At 40.1% G+C, this 19,721-nt stretch overlaps 1 protein-coding gene across 1 annotated transcript; it reads left to right on the forward strand.

Annotated features, from left to right (window-relative positions):
- The first annotated feature begins 18,409 nt into the window (after positions 1–18,409).
- LOC147421518 (ubiquitin-ribosomal protein eS31 fusion protein-like) lies at positions 18,410–19,401 on the forward strand. The gene is made up of 2 exons (XM_086503314.1): positions 18,410–18,569; positions 18,774–19,401. Exons 1-2 carry the CDS (start codon positions 18,413–18,415, stop codon positions 19,211–19,213), a joined length of 597 nt encoding a protein of 198 aa, XP_086359440.1. The 5' UTR covers positions 18,410–18,412; the 3' UTR covers positions 19,214–19,401.
- Positions 19,402–19,721: the final 320 nt, after the last annotated feature.

Genomic DNA, 19,721 nt, shown 5'->3' on the forward strand with positions numbered 1-19,721 from the left:
CTGCAAGGATTGCAACTGTTAGAGTTGTTTTGCCTACGGTAGAACAAGCTCGTTGGGATGTTAAGGATGCGCAGGCTCATGCATTGATTGCGTTGTCTATGAAGTGCACCATTGTTCCTCACATCCGTTCAGCAAAATCTGCAAAACAGGCTTGGGATATTTAAGCAGGTCTTTATGCAAGCCACAATGAGGCTAAAATTGCTTTGTTGCGTACAGAGGTGGAGTCAAAGATTATGCATGAGGAAGATGATATGGACACTTTCCTTGCTAGTGTCAAGGATATCAGTGAGCAACTCATTTCTGCAGGTGAAGTCATTTTAGACAGTTCCCTAGTGCAGACTGTTCTTGATGCCTTACCAGATTCTTACCAGACTTTTACTAGTACTTGGAGACTTATGACCCAAGCAAATCCAGAAGTTGTCAAGTTTGATGCATTATGCACATTGCTGTTGCAAGAGTCACTGTCCAGAAAAAACAGGACTAGATAGCGTGCAGTTGAACAGGCTTTTATTGCTTCTCAAAGAAAGGGTGGTAACAGCAATGCAACCACTTCTTATGGTTCTGCTGCGAGTGGCAAAAATTATGTTCCTAATGCTTTTGTTGGCAGCAATTCGTTCGGAAATTCTGGTGATAAGGGAAAAAAGAAGATGCGTTGCCATTATTGTAAAGCCAATGATCACTTGATCAAGTCGTGTCCTAAGTTAAAAGCCAAAGAGGCTAAGAAGAAAGAGGGTGGTTCCACTGCAAATGATGGTTCCACTACAAATGCAGCCATTGTTGAGTCTTCTGTGAAAGGAGACTGTGTTGCTGATGTTAATGCAGAATGGGCTTTTAGCGCAGAGTGCACTTACAATGTTGCTGTCCATGATGCATGCTTGTCAGTTGCTGCAGATTCACATGTGTGGTATTTCGACAGTGGTGCTACAAAGCACATTACCTCACATCGTGAATTGTTTACCTCTCTTGAGTCTCTCCCTCATGGGAATTCAGTCACTTGTGCCAACAACGCCTCTTATCCAATTCAGGGAGTTGGAAAGATTGTGCTCACTGCTGCTAATGGCAGTTTGTTCACACTTGTTGATGCACTTTATGTACCTGGGATCAAGAAGAATCTCTTGTCTATATCCGCACTTGCTAGACTTGGACTTGTAGTCAAATTTGTGGATGACAAATGTAGAGTTCATGATCTCAGTTTTGGTGATGAAATTGTTGCATCTGGCCTTTTGTGCCGTGGGCTGTATAAGCTCACTTTGTATGACAAGAGTGGACAAAATTTTGCAAATGTTGTTGCAGATTCGAGGGCTATTTCAAATGCAAAACTTTGGCATGCACGTTTTGGTCATGTGAATTTTTCCAGTTTGCTGCGTTTGCAGAAATCTGATATGGTTGCTTCTTTGCCACCTCTTGAAGCACCTCTCAAACATGTTTGTGAAGGCTGTATTTTGGGTAAGATGCAGCGTTCTAAGTTTCCAAAGGATGGTTCACTTCGGTCCACATGCAGGTTGCAGCTTGTGCATAGTGATGTTTGTGGGACCATGCAAACTCCGTCCTTGGGCAATTACCTCTACTTCGTGACTTTCATTGATGATTACTCTAGGCATGCATGGGTATTTCCGCTTAAAGCGAAGTCCGAAGTTTTTATGTGCTTCAAACAATTTCTGGCTATGGCTGAAAATGTCTCGAAATGTACTATGGGCACCCTCCGTTCCGATCGAGGGGGGGAGTATATGTCTCATGAATTTAATGCATTTCTGGCTAGTCGTGGGATAAAAAACCAATGTACAGTGCCTTATACACCTCAGCAAAATGGTGTTGCTGAGAGGAAAAACAGGTCACTGACGTAAATGGCACGATGTATGGTCAAAAGTCAAGCTTTGCCGCATTATTTTTGGCTTGAGGCCATCATGTGTGCCACTCATGTGCTTAACAGGTGTCCTACGAAAGCTTTGCAGTCTATTACTCCATATGAAGCATGGCATGATAGAAAACCTTGTATTGAGCACATGCGTGTTTTTGGCTGTTTGGCATATGATTTGGTGCCACAAGTGCAACGCAAAAAATTGGATGATAAGGCTGTCAAATGTATTTTTGTTGGTTATAGCGCTAAAAGCAACGGTTATAGGTTGTATCATCCGCAAACAAAACGTATTCTGGTTTCTTGGGATGTAGTGTTTGTGGAAGATTCTGTTCAGCCCTTGCTGTCATGTACTAGAGACAGTAATGTAAGCTCACATGACATTTATGACACTTTGTTGCCTCTTTTCAGTGGTGGAAATACGAATGTAAGTTCCAATGAGGCAAATGTACAGCCTATGGGGGTTTCTGAAAATGTTTTAGATCAGCCTATTACTGATGCAGATGTACATGATGTACTTGATGAGGAAAGGGCTGAAAATGAGCAGGCTAGAGGTATGCCAAAATGGTTGGTGCACACTTTGCATGACAGTAAATTGGATGCACCTTTGTCTAGTCGTACTCATTCAGGCTCTCGCCATGCATCTTATGCATCAGATTGTTATGCTTTGGCTGTGTCTAGCTTACATGATGTTGAGGAGCCTCTGACTTTTGATGAAGCACACAATTCAGAAAATTGGATGGCTGCCATGCAATCAGAAGATGATGCACTTATAGAGAATGACACATGGACTTTATGTGATTTGACTCCTGGCAAAAAGGCCATTGGTATGAAGTGGGTTTACAAGTTGAAACGCAAGCCGGATGGTGAGATTGATCGCCATAAGGCTCGACTTGTTGCAAAGGGTTATGCATAGCAAAAAGGCATAGATTATGAAGAGACTTTTGCTCCCACTTGTCGTATGACTACTGTGCGTTTTCTATGCGCATTGGCAGCTCATTTTGGTTGGGATGTACATCAATCAGACATTGTTACTGCTTTCTTGAATGGTGACATATTTGAGGAAGTTTATGTAACGCAGCCTCGCGGTTTTGTCATAAAAGGACAAGAGGACAAAGTGTGCAAATGTAACAAGGCTTTGTATGGGTTGAAGCAATTTCCTCGTGCTTGGTATGAGAAAGCTGACACTTATTTGGTCAAACAAGGCTTTCGTAACAGTCCAACAGAAAGCACATTGTATGTAAAGTGTGAGGGTGATGTACTTCTCATTGTGGTTCTTTATGTTGATGATTTTCTGATCACTGGACCAAATGAGAGACATATTGCTGAATTTAAGGCTGATTTGAATGCTACTTTCTAGATGAAAGATTTGGGGCTGTGGCATCATTATTTGGGTATACAGTTTAAGCACTGTGATGGTGGTATTGCCTTGTGTCAGAAAAGTTACATAGAGACATTGCTATGTAAGTTTGGAATTGAGGATTGCAAACCTATTGCCACTCCCATGGAAACAGGTTTGAAGTTGAGTCTACATGATGCTGGTGATCCTGCTGATGTCACTCTTTACCAAACTACTGTTGGCTGCCTCATTTATGTATGCAACATGAGGCCGGATATTCAGTTTGCAGTCTCACAGGTCAGCAGATTTATGCATAGCCCAGGGTCTAAGCATTGGCAGGCTGTCAAGAGGATTTTCCGCTACCTTAGTGTTGAGCCAGCAGAGGATCACACCCACATTTTTGCTCACACTCATCATTTTGTAACCATTGATTGTAATAAATGTCTTTCCGACATTAATTTTGATTTGAGCCATTCATTAAGTAACGGGACTCAATTGAGTTTCCAGCTTGTAATCCCGAAGTAATTTCACTTGCTGATGTAATTAGTTAGAGATGTTCTCACCTCCAAGGCTGAGGTATATAAATCAAAGTTTTTGTAACCTAAGGGGAGATTATTAATCAAAGTGAGTTTTTGAGCACCGTGACTGTGTCTGAGAGAGAGAGAGAGAGAGAGAGAGAGAGAGAGAGAGAGAGAGAGAGAGAGAGAGAGAGAGAGAGAGAGAGAGAGAGAGTCTTATCTACTTGCTACGCGAGCTACGGAGCCGCCATTGGAGAAGCGACACCGCCATTGTGTTAGCAACGGCGAGAGCTACGCACAGATACCAAGAGTGCGCGCTATCGGCTTCTATGTGTGGTAAGTTCCTACGAGCTTCGGTGTGAGTTTTCTTCCAACTCGTGTGTCGGAATTGAGTGTGCAGCATATCTATAGAACCACAACGAGGAGAGCTACACATTAGTATCATCGGGGTCAAGTTTCGGTCACGTGTATATTTCGGCCTGTCTTCATACGCGTTTACCGCACGGAGTGGTTATAAGTTGAGTTTGTAGTTCAAGTCTTTAGGGTGTTGTTCTTACCTAGTGCTGGAGTTAAAGGTGTCATGTGTGCTGCTATAGACCTCACATTCTATGACATTTATCAAAGGTTTTATAGAAAGGCCTCACATCGACCGTCATTGTTTTTGCCACCGTAATCTTGCTTGAAGGATCTTCTTATAGGTGATGTCAATTGAAAAATGGCCTCCTGCATCTCCATTATGGGCTTCACTGACCTGCATTCTTCCCTTTAATGGCACACATCTTCGAAGCACACCATCAATTCCTAGTCTATATAGTGCTCCTGCAATGATAGTGAATTTCAAGCTCTTTATGATGAGTGCTTTTCGCTTATTCTGGGACTAGTTATCTCGAAATTTCCCTAGCTAGAGAGAGTCATAAATGTCCTGCCATTCTAGGTCTAGTTCTTTTTTAGCTATGCTTTAGAACAATTCAACATCTACCGGTTCATTTGTCAAGGATGTTTTTCAATACCCACTGTACTTTTGGAAAGAAAATTTGCCCCACAATTTGTCTTTCTAGGTTTATGAAAAGTTTTGAGCTCAAATTCCATCAAAAACATCATCCATTTGATCAACCTTTCTTGTATAATGACTTTGTTGATTAGAAACGATAAAGCTTGATTATCGACATAAAATGGAGTAGCTTGCCCATTAGGTAATACCTGAATTTGGTGGCACTAAATATCATCCTTAGTGGTTCCCTTTTCGTGGTTGAGTACCCCTGTTCAGTTGTATTGAACGTGTGATTGACAAAGTAGACTAGGTAGTCTGTCTTCCCATCAGGCTGGGCTAGTATGGCTCCCATTTCCATGCCACATGTAAAAGTAGACTAGGTAGTCTGTCTTCCCATCAGGCTGGGCTAGTATGGCTCCCATTTCCATGCCACATGTACATGAAAAATGATATCCCAATTAGGATGGTGAAGTACTGGCTTCCTACTGATCGTGTCTTTTAGGCAGTGGAAACTCTTTTCACATTCTTCAGTCCAGACGAACTTGTTCCCTTCTTAGTCAACTCATACAATGGTAGTGCCTTGGCTGCAAACATATGAACAAATCTTCTATAAAAATTGATATACCCCAAGAATGAACTCAATTTTGAGATAGTGGTCAGAGCTCTTGCTTGCTGAATGCACATAATCTTGTCATTTGCCATTTCAATCCCATCCTTGGACACTATATGACCTAAAAGTTGTCGCTTCCAGACCATAAAAGATGATTTGAATGGGTTCAGACAAATACTTTTCTCTTTGCACCTTTTGAACACCATCTCTAGAAATAGTAAGTGCATTTCTTTAGTGGAGAAAGCTGTGAAATTGTAAATGAAGATGGCAAGAAACTTGTCAAGGAATTCACTGAAGATTTTCATCATGCGTCTCTAAAAAAGTCACAAAAGCATTACAAAACCCAAACGGCATCAACAAATACATGAATGCTTCCCAATTAGTAATAAATGTAGCCTTGGCCCTATCTTCAGGTGCAATCTTTAGCTAATTGTAGCCACTATAGCCATCCATAAAGCTATACATTTTGTGGATTGCAATTTCATCCATTATCATTTCTGTAAATGGTAAAGGGAAAGGATCCTTGATAGTCTAGGCATTTAGCTTTCTGCAGTTCACACTCTCAGTGGTGCATTTCCTAAACATTTCCTTGTAGTCTTGTCTATGTTGGAAAGTGCACAATAAGAGTGAGAGCTATGAACCCAAATCAAACACTCTTGGTTGTGGTCAACATAAAAACCATTTGAAAACTTAACGTGAGAAAACATGCTATAAATTCTCTTATAATTTATGCATGTTATTATTTCCGCAACTCCATTTTGAGAAGGTGTATGAGGAACAATAATCTCTCTCCTAATGCCATGTGCATTACAAAAACCTTACAAATCATTGGAAATATATTCTCGACCATTATTAGCCCTTAAGCACATAAGATTTCTATTCAACTAATTGTATGAATGAAATCCGTTTCTACATTATACAAAAGGCATCATCTTTATACTTAATGGATATGCTCAAACTTTTCAAGTTCATTATCTATAAAAGTGATAAAATATGTAGCACCACACACATCTAAATGCAATAGATGTAATTTCTCAAGCTGCTTTTTGTTTCACAAAATAGAGTGTGCTGACCTAGAATGATTTTTATACATAACCAAAACAAGAAAGTGCTTTGATTCTATTTTGGTTCAAATGGCCTAACCAGCTATGCTTAACTAGCTATGCCACAAAGAGGTATTTGCCAACTCGGTTATGTTTGCAAAATTATCTTGGAATGTAGACAGATAGAAAGGGTAAAGAGTACCACCACACTTGACTCCTTTAGCCAAGAAAGACTTGAGATCTTTTGCATCTTCCAAGTTCCATTGCCAAAATATATATGATAGCCACAATCATCTGATTGTCGAATGAAAATCAAACTCTTTTGTCTAAAAAACAGAAGCAAGCTGTCATAAAATATAATATCTAACCAAACCAAATGATTTTCTCATATTAAATTCATCATTTAATGTGGGAGAACAAACGAGAACAAGGGTTAGAATATAGACATGTGCTTATGGATTTGTCTCAACACATGGCCAAGGTTAAAGGGGTCCAAATGAGAGATGGTATGTTAAAGAGAAATGCTACCTAATGGAGCTTAAAGACCGTAGGCTTAGCTTCATTAAAGACCTTCAAAAGTTAGCGTTAACAAGCCCTTTGATCTTAGGCAAGCTAGTGCTGACCTTGAGGTGGGAATCCTACCCAAGCATGAGGTGCTTGTCGGCTTGCTAAGTGTTAGTGGGAACCTTGCCAAAAAACTTGAGGTGCTTCTCACATTCTTAAATGACTAAAGTTCTTGAAGTGTTCAATTCAATGATAAACTCTCAAAAGGCATTAACATTTCCATACTTGATTGACTAAGTGTTTGAAGTATTCAATTCAAACCAAATGACTTAATAAGAATAAAAAAGACATATGTTCAAATGATCCTCCACATGTGGCCCTCGTGATGTGCTTGAATGCTATTGGATAGGTTTTAAAGGGATACAATGAGAACTTAGATACATAAAAATAAGTAACTAAGTTCTTTCTCTCAAAGAGAAAAAAGAGGACACGTGTCCAAATGAAATAATGAAATAATTAAATAATACAAGAGAAAGAGAGAGAGAGAGGTGTGGACCAAGCATGAGAGGGAGGTATACTCTCCCACACACACACACACACACACACACACACACACATTATCTCATTGTGTGGAGTGCAAAGTACAAGAGCTCCATCTCCTTCTCCAAGCTTGTTGAGAAGTGGAGAGCCTACACCAACACTCTTGGCTATGGAATGCAAATCCAACCAAGTCATGCTTCAATGCTTAAGCTTGCCATCTTCTTCATCTTCATTACTTTGCTATTATGCTATGCTAAGCAAGAAGAGTGATGATAAGTGAGAGAATATTTCTTTCTCCTATGAATGATTCTTCTTCCTCTTCCCTACCCTCATTCCCCGCTAGCTCTCTCCACCTTCGAAGGTGTTTGAGGCCTTTCCGAGGTTTGGGATAGTTAATGCTTTTTGCAAAGTTTATGTTATGCTCGTGATGCATGAAGCTTTCCATCTTCATAGCATCACCAAGGTCACAAGGAACACAAAGTACCAAGTCTCTGTTGATGGGAGCATCTATAATACAATTGCCTTTGGAGGGGGGACTAGCTCCAAGTAAATTTGGTCCTCAACTATTGTTATGTTCTCTAATACTCTATCTCTCTCTCTCTCAAAAGTATTGTTCATGCCAAGTAAATTAAGTACTATGTTTATGTTGCTACCATCAATTAAGTTCACCCTCTTTGTTCTCAAAGGAATCTCACAAAAATTCTCACTCTAATTCTCTGAATTCCACTATTCTCAAAGTCCATAGGCCTACCTCCATTACATTGGTATCAGAGCGTTTGGTTTCTCTCTTATTGCTTAAGCAGAGAGGTCCTTAAGTAGCCTATTAATGGTTGATTTTGTTAATTATATTAGGGTAAGTGGGAGTGGGATCTATTATTGGTTTTGTTGAGACCACTATGTGGGATATGGTGCACACCTCGGGAGCTTTAGTCTTAATAAAGGGGTCTTTTTAGACTTGCCTACGGCTTTACCATTATTGAGCCATAAGAAGTCCAAAAGGAGCTATCCCTAGGCATTTTTGCTATGTTAGACCCACCCCACTACTCTCTATAATTAACCAATTTGAGCCGTGGGTGTAGATACTTAAGTGCTTATTTTCAAAGGCTAAGAGGAGTAGCAACTAAGGTTTTGAATTGCCAAAGAATACACTATGTAAACACATAAGTATAATTAGCATGGCTGACAATAACCAAGAGAGTAGAATGAAAATTGATAACTTTGATTTTGCACATGAAGGTGCTAATGATGATGCCCCCATGTTTATCAATTATCTTGTTACTAGGTTGCATCAAGCCATGGGCAACCCTACTTTGCCGAAGTTACTCATCAACAACTTTGTGCTTATAAGATTTTCCTTCCTCTGCAAGACGAGAGAGAGCTTAGGAGGCCTCTTGATGAGACCCTCAAAATAAGATTCTCTCCCATACGAGAGGAGGAATCTAAAGAACGAGAAAGAAGTAATTCCCTAAGTTCCTCTAAAGATGTGGCTCCATGAAGACAGGACTCTAGACTATCGCCAACTCCTCCCAAGAGGAAACGGTCAACCCATAGTCCTTCTCCTCGTCACTCCAAAAGGGAAGAGAGGAAACAAAGGAAGAAAAAGGCAAGAAAGAGATCACCCTCTTCTCCTTCTTCTTCATCTTCCTTCTCTTCTGATGAAAGCTATGGCTATTTCTTCTAGAGAATACAAGAGGGGAGGATCACAAATCATACCTTGCTTGGCGAAGATAAAAAAAGCTCAAGAAGTTCAAAGAGGGAGGAAAGAGTATCTCTTTTCTCACCTATGATGGCACCTTTGGTGCCACTGAAAAAGTATTGGCCTTCATCCAGCAATTTGACGCGGCCTTTGGAGACGAGGGATTCACAGAGTCCTCCAAGCTACACCATGTAGCTATGCACTTTTAAAAATTGGCTCGTCAATGGTGAGCTAGCCTTCGTGGCAACGGTGAAGCCCCAAAGACATGGAAAACTCTACGAGTTTCCATCATGAAGCAATTCCTTACAAGCGATGCAAAGGACAAAGTAGGTACCGAAGCGCAGTTTGAAGCTTCTCTCACATGATTCTATTCACAAATATGTGGACAAGTTTTGGGATTTACATCTCAAGGTTACCGTCTTCCAAAAGATAGACTTTGTCGAGAAAAAGCAAAAATTTTGTGCGGGATTACCTAAAGAAATGGCCGAGTATGTCAACTCCCAACGGCTTAGTTCTATCACCGAAGTAATCCACCACACCATGGTTGCTTCCTGCATCAATTTCCAACAAGGGGCTAGATGGAATGTCAAACCCATGGAAAATAAAGACAAAATGATGCAACGGGAAAACCAATGCCCAAAATTCTTCCCGAGGCACTTCCTACAACAACAATAGGTCCAAGGAGAAGGGAGTTTACAAAGGTAAAAACAAACTCTCTCATGAAGAGCTTGAAGCTTTTCACAAGGACCATAAGTATTTTAAGCGTGGGGAGCAAGGACAGGGCTATCGTTCTTGCCCCAAGAAAAATGCTTGCAATGAGACTCCTAGGGCTTCCACCATCGAAGCTCCAAAAGAGGATGCTCATTGCAAAGGATCATCTCTCCCCTATGCTTGGGGAAAGGTAAGGGAGGGAGAATGATTCCTTCATCTTGTTTGACCATGGCTCTACTCACAACTTCATGTCAATGGAGTTGGCCACCAAGTTGGACATTCAAGCTTTCGAGATGGCAGATATTGTAATGGCTGACACGGATTTCATGGGATAGCAAGCCTCCGTTACTCCCTTGATTGGGAAGGTGAGGCTTCATGTCCAAAGATATGTCGACAAAGAAGACTTTTTCATCTCTCCTCTCCATCATGAGGATGCTATCCTAAGGGCACCATGGTTTGATCGCATGGCTGCCAACATGAAGTTCCCTGAAAGGAGAATCTACTTCACCTACAGGGGAAAGAACATGTATATAGATGCTAATGAGTCTGGTTGTACTAGACCACTTGTAAATTCACCAGCTTTTGATAAGTCAATGAAAAGCTCGATTTTTGCATACATGATTTTTGTTAAAGAATCCACTAATGATGCTAATGGTTTATCAAATGAAAATGGTAGGAATTAAGAAGAGTTAGACTTGTCTACTTTTCTCAATGGATTCCAAGATGTTTTCATCAATGATATCCCTACGGACTTACCTCCAAAATGAAGGGATGATGACCATCCAATTGAGCTCCTACCAAGAAGCTCACCGCCTAACAAGCCTCCTTATCGAGTTTCCCAAGCTCAATAAGAGGAGATCTTGAGGCAAGTACAAGAATTGGTAGACAAAGGGATGGTGAGGCCTAGCTCCTCTCCCTTTTGTTCTTTAGTCCTTTTAGTGCAAAAAAAAATTTGTACATACTGTTTGTGTGTGGACTATCATTTCTTGTGCCTCGGGTAGAAGATCTGTTTGATAAGCTACAAGGATCTACCTACTTCAGTAGGATTGACCTAAAAAGTGGCTATCATCAAATAAGGATAGTGGATGAAGATATCCTAAAGACCGCGTTTCGTACAACATATGGTCTTTATGAATATCTAGTCATGCCTTTTAGCTTGACCAATGCACCAGCCACATTCAATCTTTTGATGGAGAAAATATTTAGACCCCACCGCAAGTTCACTGGAGTGTTCTTTATTGATATCATCATCTACTCCAAGTCCTTGAAGGAACACAAGCAACACCTCCAAGTGATTTTGAAAGCATTGAGGGAGAACAAGATTTTTATCAACCAAAAGAAAAGCGAATTTTTCCTTCAAAAGATTCAATACTTAGGTCATATTATCTCTCAAGATGGTATCAGTATGGATCCATCGAAGTTAGAGGTAATAAAAGCATGGCCTAATCCAAGAAATCTACATGAGCTAAGAATCTTTATTAGTATGTGTGCATACTATAGACGCTTCAAAGACAAATTTTCTCAAATAGCAGGACCATTACATGACTTAACAATGATGAACGTTAAGGATTCATGGATTGTTAAGGAGCAAAAATCTTTTAACAAGCTCAAAGAGAAGCTTATCTCTCAACCAATCCTTATGCTTTACGGATCTGTCAAAGCCATTTGAGGTCCAATGTGCTACTTGTGGTGATTGCCTTGGAGCAGTCTTGCTTCAAGAAGGGCATGCCATAGCATATGAGAGCCGAAGGCTCAATACAGATGAACAGGTCTTGGGCATTTATGAGGAAGAGCTTTTAGCTATTCTACATGCCCTAGACACATGGAAGCACTATTTACTGGGGACTCCATTCATTTTACAGACAAACCACCAAAGTCTCAAGTACTTCATGACATAAACCAAGCTTTTCGACAAACCAATGAGGTGGGAATATTTTCTTTTGCAATTTTATTTTCATATTGCTCACTTAGTTGGTAAGCACAATCAAGTGGCCGATGCACTTTCACAATGACCAAAAGTCAATGTGGTGTCTATAGCAACTCACAATGATCTATCTTCTATGATAAATGAGTATGCTACTAACCCTGACTTTAAAGATGTAATGTCAGCCCTTGCTTTGGGGAAGAAAGAGGAACCGTTCACCTTGCAAGATGGTTATCTTCTCCATGGCAATAGGTTATGTGTCACCCACTCCCTTCATGAGAAATTCATGTATGAATCCCGTGCTCCTCCCTATGCAGGGCATAGAGGCATTCAACCTACTCTTCGAGGAGTAGAATGTACTTCTATTGGCCTACCATGAAAGTCGACATACAAGAGTATGTTTCAAATTGTGTGGTAAGCCAAAAGATTAAGTATGATAGAGGGAAGAAACTTGGATTACTCCTTCCATTGCCCATCGCAACTTCACTTGTTCTCTTTTATTTTGTTTATGCTTTAATGACCAGTATGAGATATAAAATACTTTTAGAAGGTTAGAAATCAATCTTCATGACAATACCTCTTCCTTGAAATCAGTGTTGTCCTTGACTATGGAGTAGGGAAAATAAAGTCATAGCTAGGCCTTTACTTTGGGTAGAGAATCCCTTTTTACCCGTTGATCTCCTTCCACAATGGTGACTAGTTCCACTTAGTGCTTGGAAGACTTAGCTGTTGCAAGCATGTCTTTACTTAGCCTTTACATCTTCCAAAGTAGATTGGCAAAGTCTACTTCTTGCTTGAGAGTCTAAGATGCCGCAAGCATGATTCATTGCATGCATACACTTAAAAACTTAAGATGCCGCAAGCATGATTCATTGCATGCATACACTTAAATTTTTTAAAAAAATCTTAAAGTCAAAACAATACATAATTCTTTATGAAACATGTTTGATCATACCTGGTTCTTACCTTTGACATGCATCATCGTAAGCATTTACAAGGTTTACATTATCCTTTGATTAGATGTCTTGCATTCACCTTGCATTTTCAAAAGGATAATTCTTGAATTTAATAAGATGCTGTCAGATAGTCTTACCACTTTGTAAAAACTTGTCTTCATGTTGTAGGATACTCTCAAGCTGCAAGATCTCTTCTTGACCTTCAAATTTGGGTGGATTTTCAATTACTCAGTCTTTGGGTGGCTTGCCTTTATAAGGTTCTAAAAGGCTCACATGAAAGGCACTATGAATGAGCCAAAGCCAATTCATTGATTCAATGAAGGATTTGAAATGGGTTGTAATATCTTTTTGCTAGCTTAGCATAGTTCTTTCGATGACCGATAGGGCATCCTTGTTTCCCTTTGCCTGTTGTATGTCATAGATGTGCTTTGGGAAACTTAAGCAATACTCAATCATTCTCTTTGAAGGTCAAAGATCTTCTATGCTTATCAACAACAGCCGTTTGCTTATGTTGCATGATGGTTCTAGTTTTGTTTTTTGACATACAATGGATTTGGCAACATAGTCTTGTATGTTTACCTTCATTTTTGGCCAATAAAAGTACATTTTGACTCCATTGAGAGTAGCTTGAAGCCCTCTATGCCCCGCATAAGGGGGAGCATGAGATTCATACATAATTTTTTCATGCAAACTATGTTTGCCGTGTAACCTGTTGCCATAGAGAAGATAACCATCTTGCACATGGTATGGTTCCCCTTTCTTCCCTAGTGCAAATAGAGGCATTACATATTTGAAGCTTGGATTTGTAGCATACTCATCTATCAAAGAAGATAAATAATTGTGAGTAGCTATTGATACAACATTCACCCTTAATCTACGGTTGTCCTTATTAGTTATGTGTGAAATATGAAATTAAATTCTGAAATTATGTTATCCCATCTCATTTTCTTGTCACTCAATTTTGTTTGCGTCAAAAAGTACTCAAGTCTTTGATGATCTATAGTCAAAATAAATGGAGTGCCTACGAGATGTTTCCATGCATCTAAGGCATGTAAGATAGCTAGTAGCTCTTTTTCATATATGCCTATATTCTTTTCTCGGTCATTTAATGTCCTACTTTCGTATGCAATGGCATGCCCTTCTTGAAGCAACATAGCCCCAAGGCATTGTCCACAAGTATCACATTGGACTTCAAAAGGTTTTGAGAGGTCCAATAACATTAATACTAGTTGAGAAATAAGCTTTGCTTTAAGGTTTTCAGAAGATAAATTTTCTTTTGTAGTCCATGCAAATTTTCTGACCTTTTTAATTAAATCATACAATGGTCCTTCTATGAGTGAGAATTTTTCTATGAAGTGTCTATAGTACGCAACCATTTCTATAAAGCTTCTCAATTCATGTGGATTTGTTGGTATAGGCCATCCTTTTATTACCTTCAGCTTTTTAGGGTCCATTGGGATCCCTACTTAGGAGATAACATGACCTAGATATTGAAACTCTTTTAAGAAAAATTCACTTTTTTTTTAAAATTAACATAAAGCTTATCATCTCACAAAACTTGAAATCTTACATGGAGATGTTGCTTATTTCCTTTAAAAGACTTGGAGTAGATAATAATGTCGTCAAAAATCACTCCCATGAAGCTTCAATGAGGTCTAAAAAGCCTCTCCATCATTCAGTTAAAGGTGGAAAGCTCATTAGTAATCCCAAAAGGGAGTATTAGAACTTCATATAGGTCAAATGTTGTACGAAAGGCTGTCTTATGAATATCTTCATGTGAAATCCTTATCTGATGATAACCACTTTTGAGTATTTTACTACAGTAGGTAGACCCTTGTAGCTTATTGAATAGATCCTCTATCTTGGGAACATAAAATCTATCTTTATGGTTATCCTATTAAGTGCACGATAGTCCACACACACTCTATGACCATCTTGCTTTTGTACTAGTAGACCTGGTGAACAAAATGGAGATGAGCTAGGCTTTACCATCCCTTTTTCCACAGCTCGTTCTCTTGTCTCGTAATATACTCTTGCTAAGCCTGCGATACTCAATAATGAGGCTTATTAGGAGGTGAACTACCATGTAGAAGTTCTATGGTATGATCATCTTGTCCTTTTCTGGGAGGTAGCTCCCTAGGAATGTCATCCATAAATACACCTTGAAAATTCTTTAGGAAATTAGATAGTTCTAAATCCCCTTTAGTTTCACTTCTTACCTTTTTTAGAACAAGTGCATCCTCTTTAGACTCTTTGACAAAATCCATGCAACAAGAAAGAGAACTTTTCATTACTTTGCAAAAGATTGATTCTGTACAAGTAGTAAAGTGCTACATGTGCTAGTTACATCAAGTGTAACATCCTTGCCTCTATAGGAAAAGAATACTTAAAAAAAGAAAAAAATTCATAGTGGCAACCATGTAATCAAACCATGGTTCCCCTAGGATAACATCTTCATGCTTGAGTGCGAAGATATAAAGAAATCTTCTTTATCTACATAGCTTTGCACATGGAGACTTAACTTCTCAATCGAGGGTGTGACTGAGGCCTCTTGCCCCTTAAAATCTGCATCTAATTTCAAAACATCCCCCATCTCAAAGTCATGGATTCCTAGCTTAGTAGCTAGCTCGATAGAGATGAGATTATGGGTGGGGCCAGGATCGAAAAGTATGACATCATCATGATCTCTTACTTTTTTCTAATCATAAGAGAGTGGTGATTCTTTTCAATGGAATTTCTCTTTTAGAGCTTCCACCATGGTAGTCCTAGGAGAGTCATGACATTTAGAACATGTCCATGATCCCCACACTTGCATCACTTGTTATCCTTACGATAACACTTCACCTCTTTAATTGAAAGCTTTTTAAAATCTTTGTAGCCTTTTTCCTGTGCCTTTACTTTGTTGTTGTTGCCATTAGCCTTGGAGAAATTCAGTGTCCCATTGTTTTTCCTTTTTTCTCAATTTGCTCCTTAGTTTTCATAGTCTTGGAGCGATTCTTACTCCCTTGTTGGAAGTGGATCCTCCAAGAAACCATTGTGTGATGTATGAACACCAAGATAGTTTTGGGCCTTTGGGAGTTGACATACTCACTCATCTCCTTAAATAGGCTGACACAAAATTTTTGCTTTTGTTTCGCAAAGTCTATTTTCCTGTAGAGAGCGGTTTTGAGATGTACCTTCCAAAACTTATCCACATACTTTTGAAGAGACTCATAGGGTGCCATCTTCAAGCTTTTCCATTCCGTAAGGACGTTCTCTTTGGCATCACTTGAGAGGAACTGCTTTATAATAGCAATCCTCTAGGCCTTCCATGTCTTTGGAGTTTCACCTTGGGCACAAAGGCTTGCCCACCATTGCTGGGTTGATTTTTGGAAGTGCATGGAGACATTACATAGATTTGAAAATTCCGAGAAATGTTCATCTCCAAAAGCCATGTCAAATTGTTGGATAAAAGCCAATACTTCATCAGTTGCTCCAAAGATTCAATCATAGGTAAGGAAAGTGATGTTCTTTTCTCCCTCTGTAAATTTTAAGCTTGTGTGACCTCTTCCATGCTCATAACTTCTTTGTTTACCCCTCCTCTTTGCTTTCTTGGATGATGAATCACTATTCTCTGAGTAGGAAGATGATGATGATGAAGAGGAAGAAGAAGAAGAAGAAGAAGAAGGAGAGGATGGTGTCCGCTTCCTCCTTCTTGGATTGTTTTCTCCCTTCTTAGGATAAAAACATGGGAGAAAGTGCCTGATGCCTTTCTCTTCTTGGGAGGACTTGGTGAATGCTTTGTCCACTGCCTTCTTGGGGCCGCATCACTTTTAGAGGCAAAGGGAGTGTCACTTCCACACCTCTCCCTTGCAAGTTCTTGGTGTATAGCATCTTCTTGGACATGTTTTCGTGGAGGTTCTTCATGAATTTCCTCTTCATTACCCAAAGGAGTTCCTCTTTTGGAGGTCTCATTAGGAGGCCTCATAGGAGCTCTCTCTTCTTGAGCACTTGAAGATACTTGAAGAGCTTGTAGTTGGCTTTGAACCTTTGCTTGTAGGGTATGGTTACCCAAGGCTTCTTGAAGCTTGCTACCAAGGTAGATGAAAATTCTTCGACCATCATCCATATCATGTGCTTGTTTCAAGTTGTCAATATTAATCCTATTCTCTTGATTATGATATGCCATTGTTAGAGTTCCTTTGATGTGTATGCTAGCTACTTCTTTGGCACTTTCAAAACCTTAGCTACTACTCCTCTTAACTTTGAAAATAAGCACTCAAGTATCCACACTCGTGGTTCAGAATGTTGTTAATTATGCAAGGAGTAATGGAGTGGGTTTAACAGTGCTAAGCTGACATTGATCCCTATTAAGCTCTATAATAGTTAAGCCAAAGGCAAGTCTTAAAAGACTCCATTATTAAGATCATAGTTCTTGATGGTGTACCCCGTACTTGTGGTTTAGAATATTGCTAATTGTGCAAAGAGTAGTGGAGTGGGTTTAATAGTGCTAAGCTGACATTGGTCCCTATCAAGATCTATAATGGTTAAGCCATAGGCAAGTCTTAAAAGACTCCATTATTAGGATCATAGTTCTCGGTGGTGTACCCCGTACCACACAAAGCAAACATGCCAACTGAGATAATAAATCCCAATTCCACTTACCCTAGTGCAATGAACAACTCCAACCTTTTATAGATTTCTTAAGGACCTCTCTTCTTAGTTTTGATATCAATGTCATAATATGTAGTACTTTCATGCAAACACAATGGAATTAGTTATTGAAAGGCAGGTTTTTCATCAGGAGGATTCTTTTTAGAAGATAACCGTAGGTAGTGCACTGATGATTGCGACGTAATATCTACCCAAGTCCCTCCATAGCGGCTCTCTTAGACATAGTGATGTACAATTGATAAAATTCATTACATCGTAGATTCACAGTCTACTTGCCTCCTTTATTGGTATGCACACCCTCCCCCTCTTTTACCACAACTTTCTTCAAACTCCATGCTAGTCTTGCTCTCGCGCTCTGTTCATGCAAAGAGCATAGAGAGAGAGAGAGAGAGAGAGAGAGAGAGAGAGAGAGAGAGAGAGAGAGAGAGAGAGAGAGAGAGAGAGAGAGAGAGAGAAGCAAGGGGGGGGGGGGTGTTGTGTGTGCTACAAAAGAAGAGAAATTTTGAGCAAGGTTCGAAGGTGGAATGTGAGTGTTGCATGTAACAGTCATCTAGCCACATATAGAAAGGTTCCCTTCGGATTTGGTTCCCTAGAGGCTGGAGATCTTGATTTGCTACTTTGTTATGGAAACAACACCAATGACACTTACAGATAATCATCAATCAGAAAAGTTGAGAAAAAGAATGGTGTGTGTGGTATTCCCTTTCCTCATGGACAACTGGACATGTTTGGGGAGAGAGAGAGAGAGAGAGAGAGAGAGAGAGAGAGAGAGAGAGAGAGAGAGAGAGGTGCTTCTGAGGACCTGCCCACCTCACGCCTCGTAGCCCCCCGAGAGAGCAACACCTATCGTGACATCATTGCTACCAAAGGAGAGGGGGAGAGAGAGTGAGAGGGGGCACTAGGAATAGGAAAGATGAGTCTCCAATCAATATCGACAGAGGGGGAGAAGCTCTAGTTGATTTTTTTTTCTTTTTTTCTGCAGTGGTGCAGACATACTCTCTTTTGTGAATTTTTCTAAAATTGAACACATATTATATTATTGTTATTATTTTTTAATTGGCCTTGGCGTTCAATGAATTGTGGGGTTTTAAAGTCGGGCATGAGCTTAATAAGACTCCCTAGCCATGAGGCTATCATGTATGTCTGTATGTGCTGGTTGACGAAGGAAAGCGTCCGGAGCTCACAGATCACCTCCATCTCTGCAACCATGCAGATATTCGTTAAAACCTGTGAGTATTCGTTTGATGGTGAACCAGTTTCTGATTTCTGTAATATGACCGCGTTTATCTTCCTTGGCAATTGTCCCAGGGCTCTTTCCTGCGTTTAAGTCTGTTTTTTCACGTCTATTTCCGTAACGTAGCTTTTGACGGAGCAGCAAGTCATGTTAGTCAGCTTGCCTAATGGTTAATGGTGTGGTTTTACTCGTCGTGCAGTGACCGGTAAGACTATCACCTTAGAGGTTGAGTCCTCTGATACAATCGTCAATGTGAAAACTAAGATCCAAGACAAGGAAGGCATCCCTCCTGACCAGCAGCGACTCATTTTCGCTGGAAAACAGCTTGAGGATGGCCGAACTCTAGCCGATTACAACATTCAGAAAGAATCCACCCTTCACCTTGTGCTCAGGTTGAGGGGAGGTGCCAAAAAGAGGAAAAAGAAGACTTACACCAAGCCCAAGAAGCTCAAGCACAAGAAGAAAAAGGTGAAGCTTGCGGCGCTTCAGTTTTACAAGGTGGATGATTCTGGCAAGGTGCAGCGCCTGCGCAAGGAGTGCCCGAATGGGGAGTGTGGTGCCGGGACTTTCATGGCAAATCATCATGATCGACACTACTGTGGCAAGTGTGGTCTTACATATGTTTATCAGAAGGCTTGATTTTGAAATCAATGGCAACAATTTTGGGTGGAAATGGGGACTTTTACGGCAAACCATCAGGACCGCCATGATTATGACGAGTGTGGGCTTGAATTTTAATTGTCATTCCACAAGATTTTTGTGGTTACCATGTGTGATTTGTTAGTGTGGAGTTTCATGAAGGTTTTGATTGCCATGCGGCTTCGCAATTATGTTGGGCTAGAAAAGGCAACCTTTGTCTAGTTTTTGGTATGAGTGGAACTGCTTTGTTTGTTCGGTTTAGCTGATCTTTGTGGTCTCGAGAGCCGGGCTCCCTTGATACTAAATGCGAAACTTCAAAAAATCCTTTTTATTCAACTCGTGGTGTTCAAGGAACGAGCTCATAAAAGATTGTGATTCTACAAGTGCTCCCTTGTTCTGGGTTATTGAGGATAAGAGTTTGAAGGCCCCCTTTACATACTCCTTTTTAGTCTTTTTTAGACAGAATTTTCCCTTTACTTTTGACAGGTTCCCACTCTCTGAAATACTA

The sequence above is a fragment of the Adiantum capillus-veneris genome, chromosome 27, assembly GCF_014529385.1.
Source record: "Adiantum capillus-veneris isolate H3 chromosome 27, ASM1452938v2, whole genome shotgun sequence".
Lineage (NCBI taxonomy): Eukaryota > Viridiplantae > Streptophyta > Polypodiopsida > Polypodiales > Pteridaceae > Adiantum > Adiantum capillus-veneris.

Excerpts from the sequence above, each read along its gene's own strand:
- LOC147421518 (XM_086503314.1), top strand. The coding sequence starts at position 18,413 with ATGAATTGTGGGGTTTTAAAGTCGGGCATGAGCTTAATAAGACTCCCT. Across the intron at positions 18,570-18,773 it reads GCAGATATTCGTTAAAACCT|TGACCGGTAAGACTATCACC; the intron begins GTGAGTATTCGT and ends CTCGTCGTGCAG.